The following is a 27,956-nucleotide window of genomic DNA, read 5'->3' on the forward strand; positions in this document are numbered from 1 at the left end:
TTTCTAGAGCTGTTTTGTGCACTCTTAAGAGCAAATGGTTGTGCTTTCTGAACATGCATTAGGTTAATTTGTGTAGTGAGTGATAGCAGGAAGCCAGTTAGTGTTTTTTTGCAGTGTGATAAGACACAAAATGCAAAGTTATTAATACCTCATAAATGCTTCTCTTAATTTTTTCATTCACTCAGCAGGTTGTTCTTCAGTCTTGCAAAGCAAAGAAATAGGGTAGCAGTGCTGGAGAGGAGGGGGATGTTTTTACTAATGCCCTTCAATACAGACATGTCCTGTGATTCCCCCGGCTGCCATAGCTTCTGGGCTAGCTAAACGTGGGAGGTGTTCCTGCCATTCAGCCCTGCCTGGGACTCAGGTCAGCTTCCAGGGACTGAGCAGTGAGGATTGGTCTTTCTCAGATGCAGGCTTTCAGGTGTTACAGGATTCGGAGGCCATTCAGTACAATAAGGAGGGGGCATCTTCAGGAGATGCTCAGCACCTGCCAGTATTGGGCTGAAAGCACAACAGAATACTGCCTGCTTTCAAAAGTAGCTGCCGCATCTTGGGAGAGATGCAGTGTGTATCGGAGCAGATGGAGTACCATTTGTTACTCGTAACAAAAATTTAATGTGGCAATTCTAACTGCAGTTTACTGCAGGAGTGCCTGCTGTCATTAAACACAGGAGAGCATCTCTCAGATGCTGAACTCGGGCCCTTCTGTAAGGGCTGGCACGCCTGCGGGGGTTTCAGCGACTGCACACCTTGCAGATAATGTTGGGGTTTTTCCCCTCGCTCTGAATGAGTTGGCCTGTTCTCCTTCATACCTTATTATGGACAGTGTGGATTGAATGAGTCATCTGCAGTCTCGATTTAAAAGCTGATAGACAGGGAAGGCTTGGTTTTTATTTTGTTTTTTTATTTATCTCGTTCCTTTTTCCTGCAGCAGTTTAAATGAGAGCTGGTTCGATGTCTGATGCACAGCCTTGCAAGGCTAAAATAGTGCAATGTGGTCTTTCACCAGTGACCATCGGAGCACGTTACAGTAAGGTTTGCAAAGTGAACCTCTCGGGTGGATCAGTTGTAGGTCTGGCTGCACTCTATTCCCTCTCAGGCTGTAGTAGTATTACATTTTCTTCTCAGTTCATAGGCCTTTTAATCTTTCTGTCCAAAGCTAGATGGTGGGCTCTGTTGGAAGGTGAGCCTGTCTTACCAGGTTTATGGCTTTATTGTCTTGTAGTGATCTCCAGTGCTTTGGGAGGGGTTTATCTTCGCTAGCATCATTGTTCATTTCCTATTATTTTTCCAGTAGCCCGTAGGATTTTAGTCCAGCAAGTGTCTGAACAAGTGGTTCACCTTCAGTACCTGCGATTGCAGAGTAACTTCATACCGGTCACAGGTGATGCTGTCATTTCTGAGGTCTGTCAGTTTGTTCTCTAGCTCCTAACCAAGTGATGTCTGAGTTGCAGTTGATTCCTTAAAAGATCCGGTAGCCAATGTCTGCTGCTCCTCCAGGCTGTACGTCCTACACGTCAAGACGCGTGGTCGCTGGGTATGTGGGTTCCTTACCCTGGAGATCTTTGTTGCTGATGCAAAGACTTGAACCAGTCACTCTTCTAGGAGCTTGCCCCTGGCGCTTGGAGAATTTTCTAGGCTGGAACGTGGATGTCCACAACATAACTCGATTAAGGTGTGTTACACATTTCAAATTAGAGAGTCTCTCCAAGTGGTGGTGGAAGCTCGTTACAGGCCTGGCTATTTGTAATTGTGTTTGAGGTGACAAACCCAGAGTAACTGAGAACGGTGTGAATACACAAAAGAGCCTGGAGCAGCCGCAAGCTGTGGGCCACTCGCCAGCCAAGGGTGAACTGAAATGTCCCGTGGTGATGTGTTAAGTTCACTGTCATTAATCCATTTGTTCCTAATGCGAAGGAAGAGAGGGAGGACCAAGTGGGCTGATGTTAGAAGTCTCCTGTCTTCCCTATTTTCACCAGAAGGAAAATGCCTTTCCCATAATCTAGGTGAGGGGAAGGCATCATCATTGTACCACTTTCCAGCCAGCCATCCCGCTGCTGTGTTTGATACATGTTCCTTCTGTTGGCACAGTAAAACAACCAAGCTTCTCTTCTCCACCCAGCCACCTCAAAAGTCCACTTCCCTCAATGAGACTTGTTTCAGAGTTCAGGAATATTAAAACAAGACAAAGCACACACACATAGACACACAAAAAACCCAGCTCAGCTGTGACCTAGCTGGACTCCGATGCTTGTGGGTTGTATGTGTTCTGAAGAAAGTGTGGCTCCGGCTTTGATTCTTGTACGTCTGTCGCTCCTCACCCAGCCCCCTCGTTTCTCTAAGTTTTGTATTAGTCACCATGTAATGAGAGATCTGCAGGCAGCAGTACTCTAGGAGCAGTTTGTGATTTTGTCTTGAATATGCCATTTTAAACAGTGAAACACATAATAAAAGCAGCTTTAACTCTCCTGATGCCCTACCTGTCCTGGAGGTTTCCATGTTTACCATAGTCTCATTGCACCCAAGTTCCTTCCCAATCATGTTAACCAATGCGATAGTAATGTTTGCATGTGTTTCATGCTTTTTTCCCTTTTCTAGAGGAGAATGGAATACATAAGGCAGTTGAGGGGGGGGGAGTTGGTAGACTTTTTTTGTTATTTTCATACCTATTTGCAATGAGAGGTGGCATAATGAGAGTATCTCACTTCCATTTGGGACACAAAGAGTTAGTATTTTAATAGTCAGAAATAAAAGGATGATTTGTTCTACCTGCTTCTGCAAATCAAGATCCTGTGGCAATGAAAGCTGTCTGGTTACTAGATAGGTTAAATGATGCACAGCAATCGACTGCGTGCCAGGAGTTGGTTAAATACAGCAATTTCTCACATTCTGTGTTCAGAGATCAGTTCAGGTTTGAACCTGAACTCTGTAACTGCCAGGGGCTGCCTTCTTGCCAGTATCACTCTTCAAGGGCAGTGCTAAAATTCCTACAACGTGATTTTAAAAATGAGGAGCAAATAACAGGAAAGTGTGACCTCCTATTAGTCCTTTTCATCTCAAACACCAGACCATATGGAGAAATGCAAGTGGGAGAAATGAATGCAGCAGCTCACAAAGATAAACAGGAGCCTCTGCTCAAAACAGAGATCATCAGTAAAAGCAGATTTCTAGCTCGTTATACCTTGAGTTGGGGGACCTGGTTCTGCCATGAGTTGAGGAGAGGTTTTGCCTTTGACTTAGTTTTCAGTAGAATTGGGAATTCTTTCAAAGTGATGTGCGTAAAATGGGGTGAAGATACTGGGAGATATTTCAGTCCTTTGGTTCATTTATGTACTGACTTTATCTGTAACTTCCAAGGTGCTTATTGCTGCAGATCAGACACGTGCTTGCACCATCTGATGTTGAGATCTAGTCTGCCTTTCCGTCTGTCTCTTCACCCCCTCCTCTGTTCTCTTGACTCCACACCTGACCAGTGGGTGTTAGCAGGTGGCCTTCACCCAAGAGAGGACTGAAGGACAGCAGTACCCATAACTTTATCTCCTTCCCTTTCTTGCAGGTGTTGTGGAAGCATGTCTCCTGCACATGCTGAAGCGCAGGGCTGCCGGCTTCCTGCGGACGGACAAGGTGGCTGCGCTGTTCACCAAAGTTGGCAAGACATATGCCATAGCTGGAGACGTGTGCAAGAAAGTGCAGGAGCTGCAGCAGCAGGTGGAAAGCAGGTGAGGCTGAGGTCTGTTTATCAGCAAAATTCATACGATGTGTGTGCAGCCTGGAGAGGCTACAGAGACTGCTTGGTAAAGGCAAAGGGGCCTTTCTTGGCCACGTTTGTTCAAGCTTTGTTCCTTTAGTGCCTGTGACTGTAAGGCGAATGGTTTTGTTTGATCAAGCTGACAGCTAGCAAAAGGGCAGAGGTTGGGAATTGGGTCTTTGGTGTTTCAATTTGCTTCTCAGTATAGCGGGTCAGTGCGTCCAGCCCGCACAAAGCAGCAAAAGTGAGTAACAACTGGTGATTTTAGAGAGTGCTCACGGTCAGGGCATGGTTGACCAGTTTGGACTGTTGGTGGGAAGGGATGTGGGTGGCAAGAGGAACTGAAGAACAGACTTACTGGAAGAGCTGTTTTGGCACGCTCCTTGCCAAACCAGTAACAAATGATTTGTGGGTATTATGGTAGAAATAGTTAAGTTAATGGATGCAAAGAGTGATAGAAGGAAGGATGAACTCAAGAAGAGGTCCACAAAGATGATCAAGGAACCAGGCAGCCTGCCATATGAGGAAAGGCTGATAGACTGGGTTTGTTCAGCCCTGAGAGGAGAGAAGGCTTAGGGGAGAGCTTATCACCATGTTCCAGTATTTAAAGAGCAGCTACAAAGATGACGGAGACTCCCTTTTGACAAGGAGTCCCATGGAGAAGATGAGGGGTCACAGGTACAAGTTACTCCTGGGGAGATTCTGATTGGACACAAGAGGAAAATTTCTCACACTGAGAACAATCAGCCACTGGAATGATCTCCCCAGGGAAGCGGTGGGTTCACCAACATTGGACACTCTTAAGATTCAGATGGACAGGGGACTAGGCCATGTTGTTTAGACCGTGCTTTTACCAGCAAAGGTTGGACCAGGTGATCCTTGAGGTCCCTTCCAGCCCAGTGTTCTCTGAAGAGGTGGTCAGCAGTGAGAGACCGATTATAGGAAAGCGGGTCAGTACACGCTGGGCTTGAGCACAGCTGAGTTCATGCTGGAGTCAAGGATTTGAGAAGGACTTGCTGGAAGTCCTAAACTTCTTGCTAGAGGTGAGTAGTGCAATTAAAATTTTCCATGTGGTTCTGCTGACTGACTCACAGTGCGTGAGCCTGTGGGATGAGTGTCTTGTCTTGTAGACTCAGGACAGGAGCATTTTTTCTTCTGTCTGTAGACAGTAGTGCAGTGGCACTGCTGAGCCTTAAGAGGTCTTTGTACAGTGTAGGAACTTTTAGCCTCTTGATCAACTTGCTGCATGAAGGGCTTTGTCAAGAGCTTAGCTTCAATTCGTGTTGCATTGAAGTCTTCAATTATTGACAGTTGTTTAAATTAGCTTAGATTTCTGTGTAACTTTCTGGCATTTATCTGTATTGGGCTTCTAATTATCAGACTTTGTTATGTAGTTTTTAACAGGTATGCACCTATTTTTTGATACATGTTTTAATTGTGTCTCTACTGATATAAACTGGGATTTTGTTAATTTTAATTTTTTAAATATTGGGAAGAAGGATGCTTTCTACTGAAAATCCACCAGCCTTGCTCCTCAGTTAAGAGCCCACATGAACCCTGCTCTAAGCACCAGAGACCTTTGGCTGTGTCCTCGTCACAGAAAGGAGCAAATGAACTTAAATTCTGTGGTTTCTCTTGGAGAAATTTTGTGTGTTTTTCAGCTAGTAACAGCTACAGATTTTAAGTGCTGTGGAAAATATGCACAGCAAAGAGACTCTATTAGGAAATACAGCAGGGGGTGGACTCGCTTCACTGAACGTATAAAATGAGACAGAAGTGCTGTAGCAGTCTAATTGCTCCTGAGGCTGTGGCTAAGAAAGCCCCTGTTTAGAATGCAGTCAAACACATTTGAGATCCTCTGTTCAGTGGTGTCACGTGTATTTCTTGACTTGGGATTGTCTCTGCCTGTGTGTTGCCTTGCAGAGGTGCTGTCATGGCCTCATGGAGGACTGGGAACTCTGTAAATGTAGAGGGGAATTACAGCTCTCTCTCCTAACAGCACCCAAGTAATGTATTTACTCTTTGTCATTGAGCACTTTCCTGAAACAGGACCTGGGTGCTGTGAAAGAACAGGATCGTTTGAGAACATGCGTTTTCTACTGCAGATTGTTGAAGACATCGGGGTTTCTCTCCTCGTTAGGACAAAATTGAACCTTCTTTTTCTTCTATTTTAAGGGGAAGATTTTCTGGGAAAGAGCTGAAGAGGGTTAGTCCTCCCTGTCAGCCCTATGCAGTGCGTGGAGAGCCAAGGCAAAGCTGCAGCAGTAGGAAGCTCTCCCAGTGCTCGGCTTTACAGTCCACCCTTCTCCTGCAGCTGCACTGCCTGGTGCAGGAGCACGCACCCATCACAGGATGGGGCAGGGCTGGCACAGCTTCATCTCCAGCTTGTGCTACGGACGCGTCGCTTAGTTGCAGTATGGATCTTAGGAGAGGATTTGGGGCAGTGCCCCACCAGTGCTGTCACGGGACGCTCTGTGTGGCTGGTACCACCTTATAAAATGGTGCATTGCGACTTGTTGCAGCACGTTGGGTGTTCGGCACGGAAGTGGTGCTGTCGTCTTGTCTTACATAACTCATGCCGCAGGCAGAGCTAGTGGGAAGGAAGGAACACAAATTCACATTTTAGCTCCTTTGCTAGGCAGCAGGAAAGAGAAACAGAGAGAACATTTTCCTTTTTGTGGGTCACCTTTTAGAAACTGAAAAGCTCCAGGCGGCACATTCAGCTTCAAAATCGGTCTCTGGCTCCAAATCTGCTCAGGCCACTCATTATCTCAACAGTGACAAGTGGTAATTGGTGTCAGAGCCACTGAAGAAGTGAAGGGAGCGTGTTGCCTGTGAAAATGTATTTTGGACACCAGTACTCAATGGATGAGAAGTGGATGCTCGTTGTGGCAGGAGACTCAGCGTGGATAAGAGCACGTGTGTTGTGCTGAGAAGGCACAAAACTGCTCCTTGGCACGATGCAAATCGCAGCTCCAACCGCGTAGGGCTGTGCAGGAAGCATGGCATGCTGGGTCTGCAGAGAAAAGTCCTGTTCATGCGACAAAACACCGTCCCATGGCGTGCCTGGGGCACAACACGCCACTGTCCCTCATGGGACCGGGGTCAAGCAGATTTTCTGGGCAGCAGATAACTCCACAGAGAGGAACGATGACTTCCCGTGTGGTTCAGAGCCCACCGTGCTGAGCAGCCCCCGCGTTCTCGTTGACAGCCAACTTGGGAAGTGATTCTGCTTTGTGTAGCCAGCTTGCCATCCTGCCACTAAAAGGCAGCGTTAAGCTCCTCGTTTCTGAGGTGGACCTGTTGCCATGCTGGCTTATGCTGTAGGAACAAGCAGGGGGTCTTGGCTGTAAGCAAGCTCCCAGCTGGCTTTGGATGCTCATTTGCTATAGTTCTAGTTTCTCAGTTTGATGCTGCTTATCTCTTAGTTGTCTTGTTGTCGTTCTGTAGGTGGTAGGAGATAGGATCTCGCTGCCAAGACGCCAGCACAGAATGTGCTACAGCTATATATGGTGCTTTGCAGAGAGAATGAAAAGATGGGCCTGTGCCCTGATTGTTTAACGATGGTATGGCAAGAGGTCCCTGGAAAAGCTCGGCCTGTGCTATCCCAAATCCTCCACGCTTCTGGTCTCCGTGGGAGTATCTCATGCCGAAAGAGCTGCGTGCCTTCTTGGGGTCGTGGCGAGCTTCGGCCTGAAGGTACCAGACAAAGCGGGGAGACAAGGATCTTCTTTTTACCATTCTCCCTGTGGCTTTCACAACTAAGTGTGAAGCTTTGTTTGATAAGAAGCAAACTTCCATTCATCAGGTGCTCCTTACTTTCTGCTACACTTTGCATTTTGCTGTTTTTTCATTCTTTTGGGGTGTATGGTCTGCAGTGGATTTACAACCTATTCATTTCAGCCTAGTATGTGGGCGTTTCAGAGGAGCTCAAATGTTGGGCTTTTCCTAAAGCTCCAGAAGCAGAAAAGATATTTTTGGTAGGCAACTACCTAGCCTGAGATACTAATACAGGCCTGTTTGGGGGCTTTTTTTAGAGGTGGTTTAGCATCTGTCTGTGAATTAGATAATCTTTGCAGACTTCTCCTATTCATAACTTGGAACTGAGGCATCCTAAATCATTGGAGCCATGATTTTCAGAAAATCCCTGATGATGGTCTGACTGAAAGTCCACACCCCAGTGGTAGTGAGTGCTAACACAGTAATGCAGACAGCTGGTATACAGAATCACATTTGTCAGATACGTGCTGTGTATTCCAACACCTCTCCACGCAGTCTTTCACTGGAGCGATTTCTGTGCGAAGAGTCATCTCAATTCTGACTACTTTTACTTTATCTCCTTTTGCAGGAAAAATCAGCCAAATGGGCAGGAACCCCTCAAGAGACAGGGATCAACCACAAGCAAAACCCCTGTCCTGACACCTCAGGCCATCAAACACATATGGGTTCGGACAGCACTGATTGAGAAAGTGCTCGACAAGATTGTGCAGTACATTGTCGATAACTGCAGGTAAGGGAAGAATCAGAAGCACAGGGGTTTGTTGGACTGATGTGCTTAGGTATCTGCAACAAGGGATTTCTTCAGAAGTCTTCTGCAAACTTCTGTGCTGCAGACTTCTGGTAAGAAGAAAACCAGTTGCACAGAGATTTAGAAAACAATGTACTTTTGAGTCACTGACAGTATTTACCAGACTTACAAAAAATGTTAACAGCCATACAGCTTTCCAGAAATCAGATAAAAAACCAACTTGAAGTACATTGGGTGCCCAAATTCTAATGAAACCTAAACCTTAGTGGAATAGAAATGTCTTCTAATAGGTCAGGGGTGCTTAATTAACTTCCATTAGTTGAAAATAATCCTTTGGAACTTTAGGGTGTCGGGGAGGAAAATGCCCTTTGCAGATGAAAGAAGGGGAAATGAGTTTAGAACAGGAGTTGTTAATGACCTAATACCTTAGGGTTGTGAAAGCAGGTTCTTTGAATCATGTTTCCTTTTTAGACAAGTCAAGCCTTGGGTAAAATGAATCTTCCCTTGCAAAACTGGAGAGAAGCATCAATGCTTTACGGATGTAATCCACAGGGACTCTTTAAGAGAAAAAGTCAGGTTATCTCTATTCTGTCATTGCTTCCTACTGTCCAGCATTAGCTTTGGTTTCCCAAGAGATGGTTCTTAACTTTTACGCTTCCTACCCTCCCATAACTGATAAGAATTATGGGGCACACCGGGGACAATTTCCCATAAGAAGAGAAAGGTGGGAACACTAAAGCTTTGACGTGGTCCCGGAAAGGTATGTCTGTACCCACTGCCATTGCAATTTGTTCGCAGTGGTGCTCCTGTAATTCTGCACTGGAGTGCACGTTCTTGGCTGTCCAAAGCCCGTGGGTCTGAACAAGCAAGAGAGCGAGGGCAGAGGAACTTATTTTCACAGTATTTTCCAAGTTTGCATTACTGTTTTCCTTGTCAGCAGCTTTATTTTCATGATCTAACTTGCCACTAAAAAGAAGGAGAATGGGAGAAATGTGTTTGTGCTGTTGCAGAAGTTGTGCTGTTGCAGAAAACTGTTGCTCTGGGATGTCGAATGCCAGTTTGTTTTAAGAGCTGTGTGCAGAAGAGACGGTGGGAGGGCTGACTGTGTCCCAGAGACATAGCTAATGAAAGCATTTTAGTCCGCTGTATCAATATGTCTGCCGATATATGGATACAAGGATTTTTTAAATTTCTTTTTCCACATAATTAGCCTGGAGACATGTCAAGAGAGTTCGGTCTCAGTTGTTCCCTTATTTTGTATTGTAGCTGTTCACCTTATGCCTTCTCCATCTGTTCAAATGCATTAGGATCAGGTCCTTAATTGCAGGCGTGTGATTTTGAGAACCTGACTTAGTGAATAAAACAAACCTCTTCATAAGACTTGTTCTTGGGCTTTTTTGTGACATTACTGCTCAAATGCTCCATGTTTAAGTCCTTCAGCTCTTCTGTTTTTGAGGAAGAGAAGGTGCTTTAGAGTTTGAGCCCCACCTAGCGGAGGAGACAGCAGAGGATAATGACAGTTCCAGACATTTGGGTGTTTTGCTTTTTTGGCTATGTGGTTTTTGTAAGTCAGCTTTGCCTGCTGTGATGGGAAGCCTTCGGGGTCATTGCAAGAGCTACTATTTGTAGTAGTTCATTGTTCTTGACAGTGTTTCAAGATTATTCCTCACAGATGGAAGAATGTGTGGATCTCTTGGTCTCTGTGGAAAACTGACAAAATTGCTTGCAGAGAGTTATTGTTTTGTCTCCATATTACATTAGTGCCCAAAGCCCCAGACCAAATATACTGGGTAAACACATTTAGCAGAAGGCAAGCTCCTGCCTCTCAAGAGCTCAGCTCAAAAATAGATGAGGCAGAATGAGCCTACTGAGAGGAAGTGGCTTGCCTGAGATTACACAGTTGATCAAGGGCAGAATATGGATCCAAAGTAGGGCTCGTGGTCATCTAGTTAATTATAGGAGTCTGGAGTGTAGGGTTATTGTTCTAGGCTCCTTTTATGCTCCATGGAGATCTAGTCAACATTATTGATACTGTTTAGGAAATAATCTAATTCTAAAGCAGATATCTAAAGTAGGCTAAATTAATTTCTCCATAGCTTTCTTACAATATATTTTAATGATCTTTAAAAATAGCTCAGGACACACCATGTTGTAAAAGCCTTCTTTACCTGCAAACCCAAGACACCATTTCTTCTTTACGAGATCAGTGGAGGAGCCAGTCAAGCTCTGTTAGAGGGTTTAGAGGAGATGCCTGCATCGGTGATTTCTAGGTAATCCTAGCAACTGTTAAGTTCAGGTAATATATGGGGTTTGGATCCCTTTGGTCCTGTCTGTGGCCGTTTAGGTACACAGTTTCTTATCGACCCATTGTGTGAGAGAGTTTATCTGATTATCACAGCAAAATTCTGTTGCTGGAACTTTTATGTTAGAACCATAACTAAAACCAAGTTTTGAAAATGTGTCCTGCTTCAGTATGTGCACAGCACTCCAGATGTACAGCCTAGATCCTGTTTGCAGCCTTGGTAAAACTCTTAGAACTCTGAACTCTTAAATCTGCCCTTTTATATAGGTAATTTAATTGCCTGAATTTGCTCTTGAAATGAGTGTTTGGCCTCAGTTTTTAAGTATGAAGTCTGACCTGGAAGGTGACTTCAGTAGTCACGCTTCCCCCTGCGCTGGACTCCTGGGGGCCGCAGCTAGCGCCGGAGGAATTGTCAGGTTCGTAGCAGGGTGGCTAGCTTCTCTGCCCTTACCTCTTTGGCTCCCTTTGGCATACTCTCTGGTAAGTGGTAATGTGATAACTTTGAAGTCAACAGGCTCATGCTACTAAGAAGCACAAGAGCTTTTAAAAATAACAACCAGTGGTTTTAACTGAGCTCTGATCTTTTATTCCTAGTAAATATTATGAAAAAGAAGCTTTACTGGCAGATCCTGTTTGTGGCCCAATACTGGCTTCTCTTCTAGGTGAGTTCTTGCAAAGTTACTCCTTTTAATGTTGAAGAAAATAAATTGTTTCTTAAAACATTTTTATCTCTAGCATGTAGTTTAACTATTTATAATAGAGCAACAAGATATTGTTTTGTTGCTTACAAGACCAGTAGAGACTGGTCAACTGTTTTTATTATTAATTATTGGTTGGATCAGAGAACAGAATGGGAAGGGCTTTTTACTGAATGCTTGCTAGCAGATTGTAGCTACTAATGCTGCTGTGGCCGGGTATTCTGTCCTACAGGAATATTTTTATACAGCCCTAGATAATAGGACCTGATATGTTGTTATATGCATTGTGTATATTACAGGCTGATCCTGTGGGATCATTAAGTAATCATTAAAATTCATTTGGCTTGGGAAGGAAATCTCACTTTCAGTACTTGGCCAGCAGGGTAAGACTAAGTATGTTTCTGAACAGACTCAGAAAGTTTCTCTCTTGGGCTGTTTCCTTAGTTGGACCATGTGCTCTGGAGTACACCAAGCTCAAAACAGCAGATCACTATTGGACAGACCCTTCAGCAGATGAGCTTGTTCAGCGGCACCGGATTCATGGAGTACACGGCCGCCAAGACTCTCCTTCGAAGCGCCCAGCCCTGGGAGTAGGTATTTACTGTGTAGCTGTTTCTGAGTTAAGGCAGGGGTTGATAATACAAACAACCCCAGGAGGGAGAGATCTGAATCTAGAACAACCTTGCTTTTCTCTTCTGTAATGGAGCTGTTATCACATATTAGAAGTCCATTTGGGCCCAAGCATCCTCTTTATCTGTATGTAGAAAAGTTTGAGATCCAGGACTATATTCTGTGGCTTTTGAAACTTCTGTTCTGACCAGGTAGTTCACAAGAAATTATAAGCTGCCTTGGACAGGAGCGAGTAAGAGTCCAGGTCATTTCTCTGCAAGGTCTCCTGGCTTCAGAGGTTGTTCCACTCTGCAGATTGGTCTAAATGGAACTGTTCCTGTTTTATTGCCCTGCCAGTACAGTCATTCCTGTCCTACCTGATCTGCCTTGACTGTGTTTGTGTGTGTGCTAGATCCGGAAACGACATTCAAGCGGGAGCATGTCAGAAGATCGCTTTGCTGCTTCGGCAAGAGAGTATGTGGAGTCTTTGCACCAGAATTCCCGAACACACCTTTTGTATGGGAAAAACAATGTCTTAGTGCAGCCGGTGAGTACACTGAGTTTTGGGCCAATACACACAGCTGCTGCCTGGCAGTGGCGTGAGAAGTCAGTAGTATAGGTAAGAATATAACTTTGGCTTGTCAATTTAGGCTTAATGTCTTGTCCTCAGGACAGTGCTGCCTTCCCACTTGACTCTATTATGCTGAGGTAGATTAAGACTTTCCATTGCCTGACCAATAGGAACTGTGAAATGGGCCTATAGGTAGGAACAAACATACTGGACTGTATTTCGTAAACCAGTCACCATATTGTGTTCCTTCCCCTCTTTCTAATAGCAGTATTAAATAGCAGTACTTTTGTTGTGAAGGTTTCCCTCAGCAGTTCCTAGATAATGCACTGCTCTGGAACTTGTGGGGCGTGGGAAGACTGGAACATGACAATTAGTTGTGCACTTGAGTCATTGGGATTGTCTGCTTGTTGCTTCTGTTGAACAGAAAGATGACTTGGAGGCAATTCCTGGGTATCTCTCCCTTCATCAGTCAGCAGATAGTTTGACATTAAAATGGACTCCAAATCAGCTGATGAATGGAACCCTTGGAGATTCAGAGCTGGAGAAAAGGTAGTCATTGCATTCAGGAAAAGATCGGAAGCATTCATGGTGTTTATTTCTTGTATACTTGGCAATATGACATAAGGCTGATTTAATTGAAGGGCTTCTGAATAGTGCATGAGTTGAGGTGTCAGACAGCTTGGGTTCTGCTCCTGTTTTGCCATGGATTAAGCAACTTTCCAAAGGTCCTGTAATGCACTTGGATATAAGGCCTTTTCAAACGGAAAACCCCGCTTTTCCAGGTGTTTGGGAGAAAAGGCTCAACACTACCTTCCATCATTACAGTTCTAGTACCTCCTTCAGAGGGTCACAAATCACTTGGCAAGCATGGCTAATTTCAGCCTCAGAAGAGAGACCTGCAATGCCATTGTCTTCCGTTAGATCAGTTACTCATCTAATCTGGCATTCTGCTTCAGTAGAAAGACAGGCAAAGTCTTGAACCAGGCAGGTTTGTCTCCTCAGGAAATGCTTCCTTCAACCCCAGAACAGTGCTCTCAGGTGCTTAATCCACACCATTCTTTTTATAAAACTTCATGTGTATTTTTTAATAGAGCATTAATGAAGCCCTCTACTCTTGCTTTTATTGCTCAACTCTTTCGAGGCCCTTCTCCAAAGGGTTCGGAGCTGTTCCCAGTGTTCCATCTGTGAGCTTGGGCCCCAATGGATTTACATGCTGCTGCCCATAAATCACATCTGCAAGGCAGAACTGAACCCGGCTGTCCTAAAACCCAGCTACAAGACCATGGTCAAGTCCATGCCCCAGGCATTTTAATCTGAGCCAGAGCACTGCTGTAACCTGGCATGGGGCGGTGGGGGGGAAGGGGAGGGGAAGAGGGAAAGGGAGGTTATGGAAAGGCTGGTGCCAGATGTATCCACTGTGGAGAACTGGTTCCTTTGCCTTTTATTTGACTATTAATTTACCTTAATTGACCAAATTTAATAAGCAGTTATTAACTTAGCAGAGTCTTTTTATTGGATGCTTGGAACTGCAAGCACTCCTGAATATGAAAAAAAAAAAAAAAGTTTCCTGAACTTTTTCCTTCCCTGTTAGCGTTTACTGGGACTACGCATTAATAGTGCCGCTCAGCCAGATCGTCTGCATCCACTGCCATCAGCAACGTAAGCATAAACCTTCTTCTCACGGGGGTGCTCCCACAGCCCCCTTCTGCCAGGTGAATGTTAATGCTGCTGCTATTTTATATGGTGCCTGTTAGGGGTTTATTGCAAAAGGAGGGAAACTGTTTTTCTTCTTCAGATGTCTCCACTGAAAGGCCTGGTAAGAACCCCTCTGCCTAACACCGCTCCGGTGTCAACTGCTTTCCGTGTTCTTTGTTTTTTCTGTGTGCTTTGTTTTTTCTGAGCATCTGTGCAGAATAGATGAAACTGTCAGCATCAGGTATTAAACATACAAGCTTATAAAGCTTTGGCTTTACAAGCGTGGGGCTACTTCCACTGACCATTATAAAAAAGGCGGGGCGGGGGGGGGTGGAAGCAGGTCTGTCAGCCCTGTCTGTAGTCAGATCGTCAGCCGGTAGAAAGGGAGTGCTTGTAGCCAGAGCCACCTTCTGTCACCCTCTGACCATCCAGTTCCCAGTAGCCCACTCTGCTCAGTGTAGGGAGGGGAATCTGGAACAAAACGTCCCTTCCACTGCTTTCCTCACCACAAGCTTTAAGTCAAAATCACAGAGCAAAGACAAAGAACGTTTCAAAATTTTATTTGGAGTCGGATTTGAGTTGCAGTTGGACTAAAGGACCTGTGGAGCCTGTTTTAGAAGACCGTTTATGTATATTGCTTTAAAAAAACCTATGCAGGAGAGCCACCTGAATGATTGCTTTTCCTCCCTCAGTGTTGTTAACACTTCTAACTAGTTATGGACGTATGGAGATGGTGTGAACATCTAGAATCCTGGCTGGCAGAGGGTGACAACTGCAGCGCTAGTTCCGGCCCGTTTGCCTCTGTTGGATTGGCTTCCCCGGGGTGCTTGGTGCCTGCCCAGTATTTCACTGACGGGTCAGACACGTCACCACTCTGCTTTGTGGCAGTTCCTTCGGAAAAGGGGAATTAAATGACAGACATGAAACATGACAGCCTTTGTTGTTCTTCACTGAGAAAGCTGTTTCCCTATCAGGTGCCAGGCATATACACAACACGATTTTTGTGGTTTGCACGAGGTGACAGACCCTTGGCGGTCCTGCCACAGCACCCAGCTACCAGACTGGAGCTTGCCCAGCCGTGCTGTGGAACACATCCTGCTCTCAGACATCCCCCCTTTACACAGGTGGCTCCACATGCCTCATTCATTCAGCTTTGGAAAAGGAAATTAATAACCTAATTCACTTACATTCTTTTGAAAATCGTAAAAGATGCAGATTATTGTGCTTAAAAGAGTATCCGGAGCCCAGGGTGGTTTTCCTTATTTGTGCTAAATTTCTAGTGACAGTGAAGATAGATGAGAAAAATTTACAACAGGGAATGTGACTTGCAAATTCTCACAAGAATGAAGCTGACAGCCTCTAGTTATATCCGTTGGGTTGGTTTTAATTCTAAACTGTGTGTCCTTTGTCAAGTTATGTCATGCACCAGAGACTTGGTTTAGTTATTCCTTTATTATTTATTATATTAGTGTTCAGAATCACTTTAACTTTTCTGCATGAGGTCTGTCATAGTTTGCTTGTATCTTGAGCTTCTTTAGGACTAAAGGACTGAGATCATCCTTAGATCTCACTGTGACTTACAGAGGTTTATTTATCTACTTAGAGATGATCAGAAATTTACTTAGAAGGTAAGAGCAAAAAGTAGAGGTTCTGATGTAACAGTGTGGACTCCCCTTGTCCCCCTTTGCAGCAGAAAGCAGATGGACATTAGTCTTGGTGAGTCAGGATGGAACTCAGAGACCTCCGCTGCACTTCCCCCAGGGAGGTCACCTCCTCGCGTTTCTTTCCTGTCTGGAAAATGGTCTTCTGCCTCGTGGTCAGCTGGAACCACCGCTCTGGTCCCAACAGGGCAAGGTACTGCCTCTTCTGATGAGCGGCTTGTTGTGGGTAGGGCTGATCTTAATGTCTTTCTTCAACCAGCATCCAGCTCCACAGAGCCTGGCATTGATTTCCAGCTGCTTTATAGTGAAGTGGGAGTCCAATTTGATTCTTATACAGATAGTCCACACAAATTGTTCATACCTTCATTACCCCATTGAGCAATGAACTGGAATCTGCTATTGTATCAAAATATGAACCCAAACATAGGGACTGAGACTCAAATGGGCTGGGACATACTTGCCGTCAGAGGCTTGGGTTATTGAAGAAGCTGGTGCCCAGCTCCTATGGATTGCAAGAAAAAGCTGTGTTTTAAGTGAAAAATGAAGTACCCCTAAAGCACCTGCTATATATGATTTTACTGCTGTTTTCTCCCTCACCTCCTCCCAATGTTAAAAGTTTAGTTTTAATATTTAAGATGCCAAAGATCTGAAGTACTTAACCTTGCTGCGCTGTCACTAATTCGTAGCTGAATGTATGAAATCATTATTTTCTCTAGGGTAAGGTATTTCCAAAGCTTCGAAAACGGAACAGCAACAAATCAGTGGACCTAGAGGAAATGCCAGCTGAAGACAATTCTACAGACTACGTGTTCAGAATTATCTATCCAGGACACAAGCATGATAACAGTAAGTGCCTTTGTTCTGCTTTATTAAAAAAACAAACAAACAAACAAAACCCAAAACAAAACAAAAAACCCAAGAAAACTTTGAAGGAATATCCTGGGAAGTAACTGAAGGTGACAGACAAGCCAGTTTTTTGTAGGGGGGAAAAAAAGCTATCACAAAGCTTTGGTGTGTGACAATTGTGATCAACAGGTACAGCTTACTGTAGGTTTCCTTAATGCAGTGACACTTGTTATCTTAGTGGAAATGGAGTTGAGGTGGGGAATCTTATTTATATTTACTCTGTGTTTTGCAGAGGAAGTTTTCAAAATACTCCCCTGGGCTTGCAAACTGAGACTAAAAGCAAAAAGATTGCTTGACTAGCCAAGAGCAGTTTTGCTCCCGAAGTGAGGATATTTTTATTGGCCACACTGCTTGCTCATAATGTTGTTATTAGAAAAAAACCCATAAACTCTACTCTTAAAGTACCCCAAGAACTCCCTGGGCTAAGTTTTCCTGGCTTGGAAGCAAGAACTTAACAACGGATAAATAAAGGCCTTTCCAAGGAAACTAAATGAATTCCCAAGCACCAAACCACCTCATGTCATCAGTGAATACAAATTCCTTACATGCAGGAAGGCATTTGAGCTAGTCCTCAAACAGCATGTTTGGTTTTATTCCCCTTGGCAAAGAAGCAAGAATTTCCCAGGAAGATCAGACCCTAATGTTTACAGGGGATTTGGATTTACTGCTCATATTGGGATTTACTACAGCTGAAAAAGCAGGAATCTCAGCTGAACCCTCCTTCCCCCGGGGCTGAACCACGTGGTGGCCATGCTTTATAGGGCCCCAGGATTTGCGCAGGTAAGTCCATGCACACACCAGCAAAAGCATGTTCTGCCTTTGCCTGAATCAGGGGGATTCTGTGGGCACATCCAGCACAGACCTGCCTGTGGAGGGCAAGACAGGGCGAGCTGGCTCCTGCCTTGGGCTTCCTTCGGAGGAGGCCTGTACCTTGCATGTTCACAATGCCAGGCAGAGCTGGGGAGCAGAATGTTTGCTGTCCAGAGGCAGCTGGCACAGGTTTTGGAGTGGAAAAGAGGCCGCAGCATTGAGAAGGGCACGGTGAAGGAGGGAAGCTAGTTGGAGCCTAGAATTCCCGTGGAGTTTTGCTAAAAAGCACGCTCACCTGCTGCAGGCTGGCACTGGGACCTTTCTCCACTGCCACGATGGGACGTGTGTGCTCAGGGAACACAGCCTGTGCACACTCAAAAGCTGGCCTGTGTTTGGTGGAGCATGCTTTTTCCTGTAAGAAATTCATTTTTCATACCCATTTACAGGAGCTTGTGCCTTCAAGAAGAGGGCAGGATTCAAGTCCTTTGTCTTTGCTGAACATGTCCTTTTGAGCTTTCCCGCAGAATCGAGTTCTCTCTTCTTATGCTCCTCTTTCACTATTTTCTTTGAGCAGTAACTATTAACTACCACCACTTAGCTGCCAGCCGCTCTACCTCTGTTGACGATGATGAGGAGGAGGAAGATAAGCTACACGCAATGCTATCAATGATCTGCTCTCGGAACCTCACAGCTCCTAATAGGATGAAAGGTTTTTATCCTCCTCCCCCTGTGTCCCAGAGCTCTATTGCAGCTCGTTCCACTGATGCATACGACAGTGTTGGCATTATTACAGGGACGAACATTTCACTGGCACCATGAGATCTGGACTGTGCAGAGAGGCTGGGAATGTGCCCACAACCTATGGGAAGGGGAAACAGCAGCATCTTCCCTCTCCTTTGAGCGTGTGCTGCTGAACAGACAAACCTCCTCTCCTTCCAGAGGCTTCCTGCCCCACCTTCATAAAAGCTGGATACTAGAGCGTGTTCTCCCAAGAGAAGGAGGGAGGATAACGGGTCTTTGTGTTCTCCCTCCGTGAGTTAGTTGTGTACAGTGTAACAGACTGGGGAGGGCAGCCTTGTACAGGAAGGCTCAGGGGTGAGCCACTGCAGCAGCAGTAGTGATGTGCTGGGCAAAGTCGGGAATGGAGCGTGCCTGCGTGCACAGAACAGAGCAGAAGTGTAGTGAGTGACAGCTTCAGCCCAGAGATGGCTCACGTAAGCCTGCTCCCACACTTTAGGTGCCTCTGTAGCACTTGTTCTGTAGCAGAGACGTGCAGAGATTGTATGGAGATGCAGCACCCTTCTGTGGTCGGGTGCTTTCATTCCCCTCCTCGCATGCACAGACGAGGTGGGTTGCAGATGATCAGCTGCAAGACTCTCCACCCTCCAAAAATTTGTCATCTAAGGCTTTTCCTAAAGCAGTCCATAACAGATGTATTAAGTCGGTATCCTCAAGAAGTGTATGTATTAGCAAGCGTTCAGGATCTAGGAGGGTAGTTCTGGAGACTGAGAAGCCCTCGCTTTCCCGAAGGAGGAAGCTGAATGGTGTACAAAATAATTCATTCCCCAGGCCAAACCCCTCCGGCCAGCTGGGATTCTACAGCCTGCAGTTCGGAAGACAGGCAGGTGTTGTCGAGGCCTCTCCACTAGTCTATGTGAAATCTTTCCCCCTCTACACTTACCAGCTAGTGCACAGCTTCAACACCGCCAGATACCTCTTGAGTGCACGTGCCAAATCTGGCGTGTTCCTGGTATCACCAAAACAACAGCCTCCGCCTCTTCCTAATAACTGGAGTGTATCAGCAAGAACAGAATCTTCTCTGCTGACAGGCTGTAAAGTAGCTGTCAAAAGTTTGACATCTGCAGAGGAAGTAGGAAGGAGAGAGCAACCGCTTGCAAGTTTGGCTCTTGTCTTTATTTTTTATGTGTTAGATTAGCATGAACATGCTTTTTCTGGTATTTCCCAAGAAAAACACAGTGGATCTTGACTCCAGATAAAACACTCATACCTTTAAATAGCAGGACAGTGAGTTTGGTTCCAAATGGACGTTAGCCCTGGTCTGGTGGGACGGGCTGTAAGAGCCAGTAATTGCTGTGTTCTCTGTCTAGTGCTTAAGTTCTGTTCAGACAGGATGTGAATGTGTTCAGGGAGATCCTCATTTTTTGTAGGCTCCTCACACACTTATCCCAAGGTAGTAGACCCTAGAAACTGATACAGCCCAGCCCAAGATAATAAAGAGCTCTTGGAAGGTGTGGATGGAAAGAAGCTCCAAAAAACCATTCCCCTGGATAAAAGATACTGTTTCAGGAGGTTTCTGTGTGTCTTAACTGATCCTGCCTGGATATGGGTGACAATGAAAGGAGGGTCTAACACTGCCACATACACAGTTAAGAGGCTAACGCTGTGATCTCAAGCGTAAGAGACACAATTTAGTCTTCAGTCAGGTGATGGAAATGTTAAGTTACCCACTAGAATGGCTGTCAGTTACCTGCTTTTGCTTACTTAACCTTGAAGGTGATGGCAGAGTTAGGAATGTGGCTGCTGTTTGCGTAGGGATTCGTGCTGAGCTAGACTGGACTGGCTGTTGTCTCTCCAGCAGCATCCCTTTTAAATAATGACAACACTGTTGTAGCAGGTTTGCTAGCCATTTGCTTTTACATTTTGCAACATGCTCGACTTTTGCATGTAGCTGAAGTTACAGATAATACCACTACAATTAAAGAAAAGATGCTGTTCACTCTAATTCTTCACTAATTCAGGTACCTTTCATCTGAATCTTTAGGTTCTGTGGGGTTCTTTCCTTGTTTCTCTAAAAAATAAAATAAAAAATTAAAACTGAAAAACCCATTTTTCTTGTCTGTAGAGGGGAGGCAAAAAATAATGATCTAAAAATGTTTGTCCAGTGGTTTTTATTTGAACCCAATAAGAAGCTGCAATAAATACTGGGTCATTCAGCTCCTTCCTGAAGAATTAAGGTGAAGAGCATTTTTGCATCACACTTTGTTTTGTGAAATGAAATACACATGACTGCTTCCGCATGAGCCTGTGCTTTTTCTGTTAACAAATGTTTTTACTCCACTCCTTCCTCACCTATGCCCACTTTCTAATAGGCACTACTAAAATGCTTTATGCTACCTTGATTTAAAATGCATGAGATGGTTTGGAATTGCCCCTACCACCACCCAACAAATGTATGTTTTAAAAGCACGGCCCAGGGGACTGGATTTTACTTACAAATGTTAATTTAGAGACATACAGTATTATGGCATTTGCCTTAATTTTAATCATGGGTGAGCTGAAAGGCCAGTTATTTATTATAAAATAACAAACCCACGAGCTCAAATGCCAGCTGGGAAAGTTGAAGAGCTGAAGCTAAGCTTTCTGAAGGCAACGTGATTTTTTTTGAGTTGCCTTCCTGAAGGTGGTTAAAAAGGCAAATAGATTTGGTGGAGCAGGGATAAGTCAGGAAGCTGCACTGTACTGTTGGATCACATTTTCCTGCAGAATATCCTACTTTTATAAACATAGCATTGACATTAAGAGGACTTGAACTGTCCTTCTGCACCAAATATTTTAGGATCTGGTTCTGAGGGGGAAAGAAGCATCTTCTGAAAATAACTGAATCAGTTTGTCTTAATTTCTTTTATGCTCAAATTTTCACTCTAGCTGGACTACCAGTTCCGTGGCTGATTCCAGGAACTGCAAAATGAAATTCTGAGGCCTGAATTAAATAACAGGTCAGGTTAGATGATCTCTTCTGGCCATAAATCACATTACCATAGCATTACACAATAACCAGTTTTAGTTGTTCCTGCAGCACCCTTTTCTCTGTTCTCTCGAAACACGAACTGGGATGCGCATGGGCGAGAAAGGGGGAAATGGTGAAGGGATTTGACTTCATGGGAAGTGACCGTGCACAGCATGCAGCTGGTTTAGACGTGCTGAGAGCAGGATTTCTGAGGTCTTTTTGGAATCAAGGTTCAGAGCCTGCCAAGAAGTAAAGCATGAAGCCATCAGGATGCACAGGAGAGGGGGGGAAAAGAAGAAAGAAGGTTGATGGCCTGCTGTTTTGTTTGGTTTTTTTCCCCTAGACACCAGCGAAATGATAGAGATGCAGGGCTTCGGGGCAAACCTGCTTTCGTGGCAGCTGGAGCACTGCAGCCAAGGCTCCTCCTGCGTCTCCTGTTCGACGGGCAGCTCTCCCTACGATCTACCCAGCTGCTGCAACTGCATCCATGACAGGTAAGCAGCTGTGCAGGGAGCTCACCTGGGAGACTCTGTGCACGCCACAGTTAAAAGCAGGAAGGTTTTCTTGGTTGCAGCACCAGAGACAGTAGTAATTTTCAAGTAGTTTCCAACATAAAAAGATAGTTATACAGCAAGAAATTTAGTTTATTAAAAAAACCCTATTAAACTACTCTCATGTCCCATTTTGGTAGAAAAATTTCACCTAGTTCTTTTGTCTAGTTTAATATAATTCAGCTCTGGAAGCGTTTTCTTTAACAAGTCATTAACAATTACAGTGAAGGGCAACAATTCATCTAATTTGACAAGGACCTTTACAATGCACCTGCAGCAGCTGTAGCTAAATGTGCCAGGTGAATCTGTTTTGGGCCAAAATGCTGGTGGGGAAAATGCTTTACAAAGTGTAATTTGTCATTATTGTTGTCCTTTACCTAAATAAATCTTGGTGCAGGGCAAGAATTGCTATGTGTTGGTCATAGGGATCAGCATAAAATTGATGATGACCTCTGCCCTCGTGACCCATTACGCTCCTGTTAACGTGTCTCCACAGAACTCCCTTAAAGATGCTGTGTGAGAGCATGAAGAGGCAAATAGTTTCCAGAGCCTTTTATGGATGTAAGTGAAGCTTCTTATATCCGGCCCTTGTGGTCTCCATATGCTTATCTAAAAAGCACGGGATGTTTGTTTTAGAAAGCTGTGAGTCAGATCACCTCAGGGCAGTAGGGTGGACATGACTCAAGTATCAGCTTCATAAATCCATTATTTTTGGGGTTTGCACATAGCACTGGGCGATCTGATGCTTGGTGAAGACAGAACGTAGTTTTACATTGCAGTGTAATGCTCTACTTGGATTTTACTCGTCTGCGTAAGATTTATTTAATCTTTGGCTCTGTTGCAATTCTTCATTCTTACACAGTACAATGTAAGGTTAGTTCCTATAGCATTATTAGTGGCAGGTTTAAAATGTCACAGCTTCACCTTCAGAAAAGGGCTGTTGATATTAGGTAGATTGCTCATTTATAGAAGCTGACCTCTGCCCCAACCGCAGGGCTTGCCTACTGCCGCCACTTGTCAACGGTGCGGACGCATCTGTCTGCCCTCGTGAACCACACCATCATCCCCCCCGACAAACCCTCCAGCGCTGCGGGAGGCCTGACCAAAGAGGTCTGGAGCAAGTATCAGAAGGACAAGAAGGTAACAGAATCCCTTTATGATCGTTACGCTCGCTCCCACACGCTGCTGCCGTGAGCGCGGTCCCTTAGAATGGTCCCCAGGAGGTACGAAAGGTGTTTTCTAGTCTTTGCAGGATCACTCCTCTGTCTAGTGAGAGCGAGTTGATTCTAACCATCTCTTTTATACTCTGCTTCTCTGATGATGGCAAAGAAACCAATTAACATCAAAGCAACTGATCTCACGATGACTCTGGTCTATTAGAAGTTAGATTATTTTCGTGGGAGGCACGACAACTTCTGTTAGACTGGACTTGAGCTAGGGCCCTAAAGGCTTGAATCAAGTTGCAAAATTTATGTAGTGCCATGCGTGCATTTCACTGTCTTTAGACTTGATATTAGGTGTGTATGAGCAGGCCTGAGGAAGATAAAGCTGAATTACCTTCAATACCTCTTTCTCCCAACTGCTGCAGAATTACAAGGAACTGGAATTACTAAGAAGAGTTTACTATGGCGGGGTACAGCATGAGATTCGAAAGGAAGTATGGCCCTTCCTGTTAGGTCACTATAAATTCGGCATGGCCAAAAAGGAGATGGACCAGGTAAGCGCAGCCTTCGGGGAGCTGAGTGATGTCTGCAGAATAGGTGTTGTCTTCTGAATAACAACTGTTAGTCTTTATTATTTAATATTCCTAAGGGAAAAATGCTACTGAAAACACGAGTGGCACGTGTTAGTAGAGGGATTATGATACGTTGTCACGTCTGAAAATCACTAAAAGGGAGTTCACTGAAGTCAGGAAACCTGCGTTCAGCCTCTGCCTGTGACATGCACTTGCCCTGCACAAATCCTGTTCTCACAAATTTGTCACAAAATGGGGAGACGTTGACATTTAGATAGTGATTTGAGTCATCTCTCTTTTATATGGTCTGTTAGCTGAGTTATAGTTCAAAATGTTCTTTGAAATAACTATTTTATCTACACGATACTGCACCTGCATGTGTGGACTTCTACTGGAGCTGTGAACAGCCCGGATGTACCTTCTGAAGTGCACTTGGAGTTACTGTCTAGAGGCTAAAAATACCCAGAGGAAGGCTTGGTTTGTAAGTTCATTATGCTTTTGCTAGATGTGCCTCTAAAACATAAGGTGCAATTTCAGATGAGACATTATTCCTCTTAATATCTCCCATGCTGCTGCTAACATTGATCACGGAATAATTGCCTGGGTTATGTCGCAGCCTTGTTCCGCACTCTGAAACTTGGCGTTAAGCGTATGGTTTCCATTAAGGAAACCACGGTTTGCCCATCGCTTCGTTATACTATCTCCCTTTGCTAATCTGTTCATAGCAATACCAACTTTTACCTTTGGTGAGTGATTTCATCTGTTATAATTACTAGTGCCTTGACAGTAAACCAGGCTGGTGACAAACCAGCGCGGGCAGAGCGGCGCAGTCATGCCTTCGCTCCGCTGCGCTTCCTCAGCAGAAGCTGGATGTGGTCCTGAGCCAGCCTGCTCAGAAAAACACAGCAGTGCTCCAGCTCCTCGCTCCTGTGTGCTTCCCGAAAGCGTCTGCGAGGCTACACCAGCTTTATCTGATGCAGTGTAGCTGCTGTTACAAACGCTGTGTGGCATTTTCACTGCGGCGTGGAGCCAGAGCTAACCCGTTACCCTCAGGTGCTGTGTAATAGGCCCAGGTTCGTGCCAGAATGCGGCTGCGGAGCTGATTCATGTGCAGAGCAAGAACTCGGCATAGGCCTGCTGTGATAAGCTCATCAGCAGCACCTTTGTAAAGGTCTCCTGCAGTCCCTGGGCTCACAGGCAGTGGGAGCACCAGTCTGCACCAGTCTGCCATCGCAGACTAGCCCTACGCCTTCACTGCCGAGGAAGGGAGGTTTCTCCTCCTCAGAGCCGTAGGTCTGTAGCAGGACACTGCCCCGTGGGTAAGCTCTGGATTTGTGTGTTGGTAAAACGTTCCTTTTAACTGATGTGAAAAATCACCCAAATGTTTGCTGAACTGTCTAGAACAGGAATGAGCTTTGCCCTGGAATGTGATTAGCACGTTAGCCTGCTTTTCTGTTAGTGTCATTACCAGGGAGGTGGCACTCCTGCAGGAGCTGCTCCTGAGTCCAGATTACATGGATAAGGAGTGGTTTATATAGCAAAACATCTGGCATTTGCTAACTCCCAATTATTTTATATTCCAAAGGATAGTTTATAACCCTGTGAGCACCTGCAGATCACAAGGGCGGCCTGACCTAGAGCCTTGCAACAGAAAAATTAGCTATCTTGCAAACAGCAGGAACTTTATAAGCAGCATTCTTCTTACTAAAAATTGCTACAGCAATTTGACTTGGTTTTCCTCACACTAATCTTTATAAACAGTTCTGAAGAGGGATGAAGAAATACACCCCTTAACTGTTCAAATCACAATCCAGATTCTTCACCCTGAATCCAGTCAATTTGTAGGCATTTATATTCAGATTTTCCGGCTATAGTGTGTACATTGAGAATATTCCACTGAGCACTGCTGAGGCAAACTCCTGCCCTCCCACGACATCAGCATCGCAAGAAGACGAAGTACCTCAGAAACCAGGAGGGCAGTAGGTCCTGCTGTTGCCTGATCTGCTGAAGGCCAGGCAGACTGCCTCCGAAGAGAAGCAAATCCAGATACCCAGCCAGGCTGATCCATTGCCGTGGTCCTGCTGGAAAGTACGTCTGTTCTGCAAGGGCACTTGTTCAACCAGCCCTTCTTGGATACAGCACAAGTTTAAAAGAAGATGACCTTCTAGAGCACCACGTGGACTGGTTCCTCAACTCTTCGTGGTGAAAAAGGGAGGGCCCTTCCCAACAGTCCTGTGAATTGGGTTCAGAGCTTCAGCAGCAGTGATCTAGCTAAACTGCAGCACTTCCAGATGCAGTGTGAATTTATTACATGTGCATTTGGTGCTCCATTCATTTTATTTTTAACTCAAATTTTCAAGAAATACAGGATATTGGAGGTTTCTTGCATAGACTGCATTTTGCCATCTCTGTTCTCCACGGGTACATGAACCATCAGATTATGATCCATGTGTAGAAACAGAAGGTATGTCTGGAACTGAAAAAAGGACCCAGATACTTAAGAGTGGGAGATCTGGAGCCACAACTCATGGATTCTAGCCCCTCCTTCAAAGGGCACATGCATGTATACAGCTAGAACATCAGTGATTTGGCAAGGAGAGAGAAATACTTGAGTCCGTTTGTACATAGGAATTACAGTAAATTCATAAAGATATGTTGCAACGTATAAAAGATCTGATCTGCAGAATGCAAGCTCCTGTAGGAAATTTTTTCCCCTGAGTTTGTAGCATACTAACACATACTAACCTTATCTGGAATTCTAATGAGCTACGCAACACCAGTAGTAAATAACAGTAATAACTGACTCCTCAAAGAAATGTGCTGTTGGAGTCTAAGAGTCTGTTACATGAATGACATGAAAACAATCATAACATTTGCACCTATAGGAAACTTATCGTGTCCTTAACTGAAGGCATTGCAGGTGATTTATCATCTTTGCCTTCTCATGGTATTTTTGCAGTCATCCATCAGTATCTGGGGTGCTCCCAAACGTGGCTGTCCTCCAGCCTTCCACTAACTGTTGTATTTTATGATTTATGACCCGACAGCTACCTCAAGTGACAAACAGCCTGCAGCTCTTAGCATGAATGCTCTGGTAGCAGCTCCAGCCAGCAGAGCCCAGAGCCTGAAGCCAGCTCACAACTGTGGCTTCTCTTCAGCTCTTGACAAGTGACAGAGTAGCAAAATTACAACATGTCCCTTATTAGCTCAAGGGAGGTTTCTGTGTCTGTCTTTCGACAGAGGAAGCCAGCAGTGGCAAAAATCTGTTTTATTACTATGGGAACCAGAGATCTGGCCACGCGCAGAGCAGCCCCAAGACTGGGCTGTGGGAGTCTCTTCCAGCGTCTGACTCTGCAGAGGCTGATGTCTGTAAGCTTGTGACCTGGAATTCTCTGCAAGGGCTCTGTTAGAGTTGGAATAGAGGAGGAGTTGGGAAGGAGGTGTAATGAAATTAGGAATAATCCAGTTAGAGGCAGCAGTCGCTGCAGCAGATTGCATCTGACTTCTGCGTGAGGCTTCACCTGAAAGCCAGTGACATCCCTTGTTCTTTCCCGAGCAGTATCCAGGCGCTGTTGATAGCCTATACACATGCTGATATGAATCTTTGCTGGCATCTACAGTGATAGTTTATTCCCTGAGGTAAATAAGCAACATCTCACCACTCCAGTCATTGCGCGTCACGGCGATGTGCGCTCTAGCAAGAGGCCTTCGGGATCCTTCAGGCTTTGGGTTTGAGACATTGCACTTGCTTTAGACCTCTCCCTCCTGGCTTCCGCTCCCTGTTATCGCTGCCTTTCAAGGAGGAGCAGCATTTCAGGATCTGTCTGTCTGCCTGCAGGTGGATGAAGACATCGCTCTCCGCTATCAGAAGGTCATGGCTGAGTGGAAAGCCTGCGAGGTCATTGTAAAGCAGCGGGAGAAAGAATCACATTCTGCCACGCTGGCAAAGTTTTCATCGGGCAGCAGCATCGACAGCCACGTCCAGCGACTGATTCACAGGGACTCCACCATCAGCAACGATGTAGGTACCCCCTTCCCATGGGGCGCAGGCAGCGCGGGAGGCTGGGCAGCTGCAGGGGTGCGGCCCGGGGAAGCACAGACTTGGGCTAGTGCAGCTCCATCCGTCTGCAGCTACGTCAGTCCCGTACAGAATTTGAAGCTGTAGTGCCTCCATAATAGAGTGAAGAGCAGGGCTTTTTCTGGGGTAGTCTGTAGCTGGTCTTAAGCAGGACCTGCCTAAGGCGCTTTAAGGTTCACCTACTACAGAAGATCCTTCTCTCAGCAGAGGAGTAGCATTCTGGATCTCCTACTTGTAGATCCTTCATTCAAATCCAGCGTAGAGCAGAGATTGCTGCTATTGAAGCATGTTTTTGATTCTGTCATGTCCCTGACGG

At 45.2% G+C, this 27,956-nt stretch overlaps 1 protein-coding gene across 13 annotated transcripts in view; it reads left to right on the forward strand.

Moving 5' to 3' along the window:
- Positions 1-27,956, forward strand: part of SGSM2 (small G protein signaling modulator 2) — a 69,684-nt gene that overhangs the window by 32,128 nt on the left and 9,600 nt on the right. For 8 of the 13 annotated variants that reach the window (XM_074890627.1, XM_074890626.1, XM_074890622.1 and 5 more), the window contains exons 3-17: positions 3,557-3,719; positions 8,097-8,258; positions 11,173-11,240; positions 11,721-11,866; positions 12,298-12,432; positions 12,881-13,005; positions 14,048-14,115; positions 15,842-16,005; positions 16,529-16,658; positions 18,103-18,237; positions 21,620-21,770; positions 22,324-22,388; positions 22,822-22,967; positions 23,416-23,544; positions 27,401-27,583. In XM_074890627.1, coding sequence (XP_074746728.1) covers positions 3,557-3,719; positions 8,097-8,258; positions 11,173-11,240; positions 11,721-11,866; positions 12,298-12,432; positions 12,881-13,005; positions 14,048-14,115; positions 15,842-16,005; positions 16,529-16,658; positions 18,103-18,237; positions 21,620-21,770; positions 22,324-22,388; positions 22,822-22,967; positions 23,416-23,544; positions 27,401-27,583 — 1,970 coding nt within the window. Of the gene's footprint in view, positions 1-1,654; positions 1,676-3,556; positions 3,720-8,096; positions 8,259-11,172; positions 11,241-11,720; positions 11,867-12,297; positions 12,433-12,880; positions 13,006-14,047; positions 14,116-15,841; positions 16,006-16,528; positions 16,659-18,102; positions 18,238-21,619; positions 21,771-22,323; positions 22,389-22,821; positions 22,968-23,415; positions 23,545-27,400; positions 27,584-27,956 lie in introns of those variants that run through there. The other 5 variants (XM_074890635.1, XM_074890624.1, XM_074890623.1 and 2 more) reach the window with 5 other exon arrangements.

The sequence above is a fragment of the Strix uralensis genome, chromosome 20 (assembly GCF_047716275.1).
Source record: "Strix uralensis isolate ZFMK-TIS-50842 chromosome 20, bStrUra1, whole genome shotgun sequence".
Classification (NCBI taxonomy): domain Eukaryota; kingdom Metazoa; phylum Chordata; class Aves; order Strigiformes; family Strigidae; genus Strix; species Strix uralensis.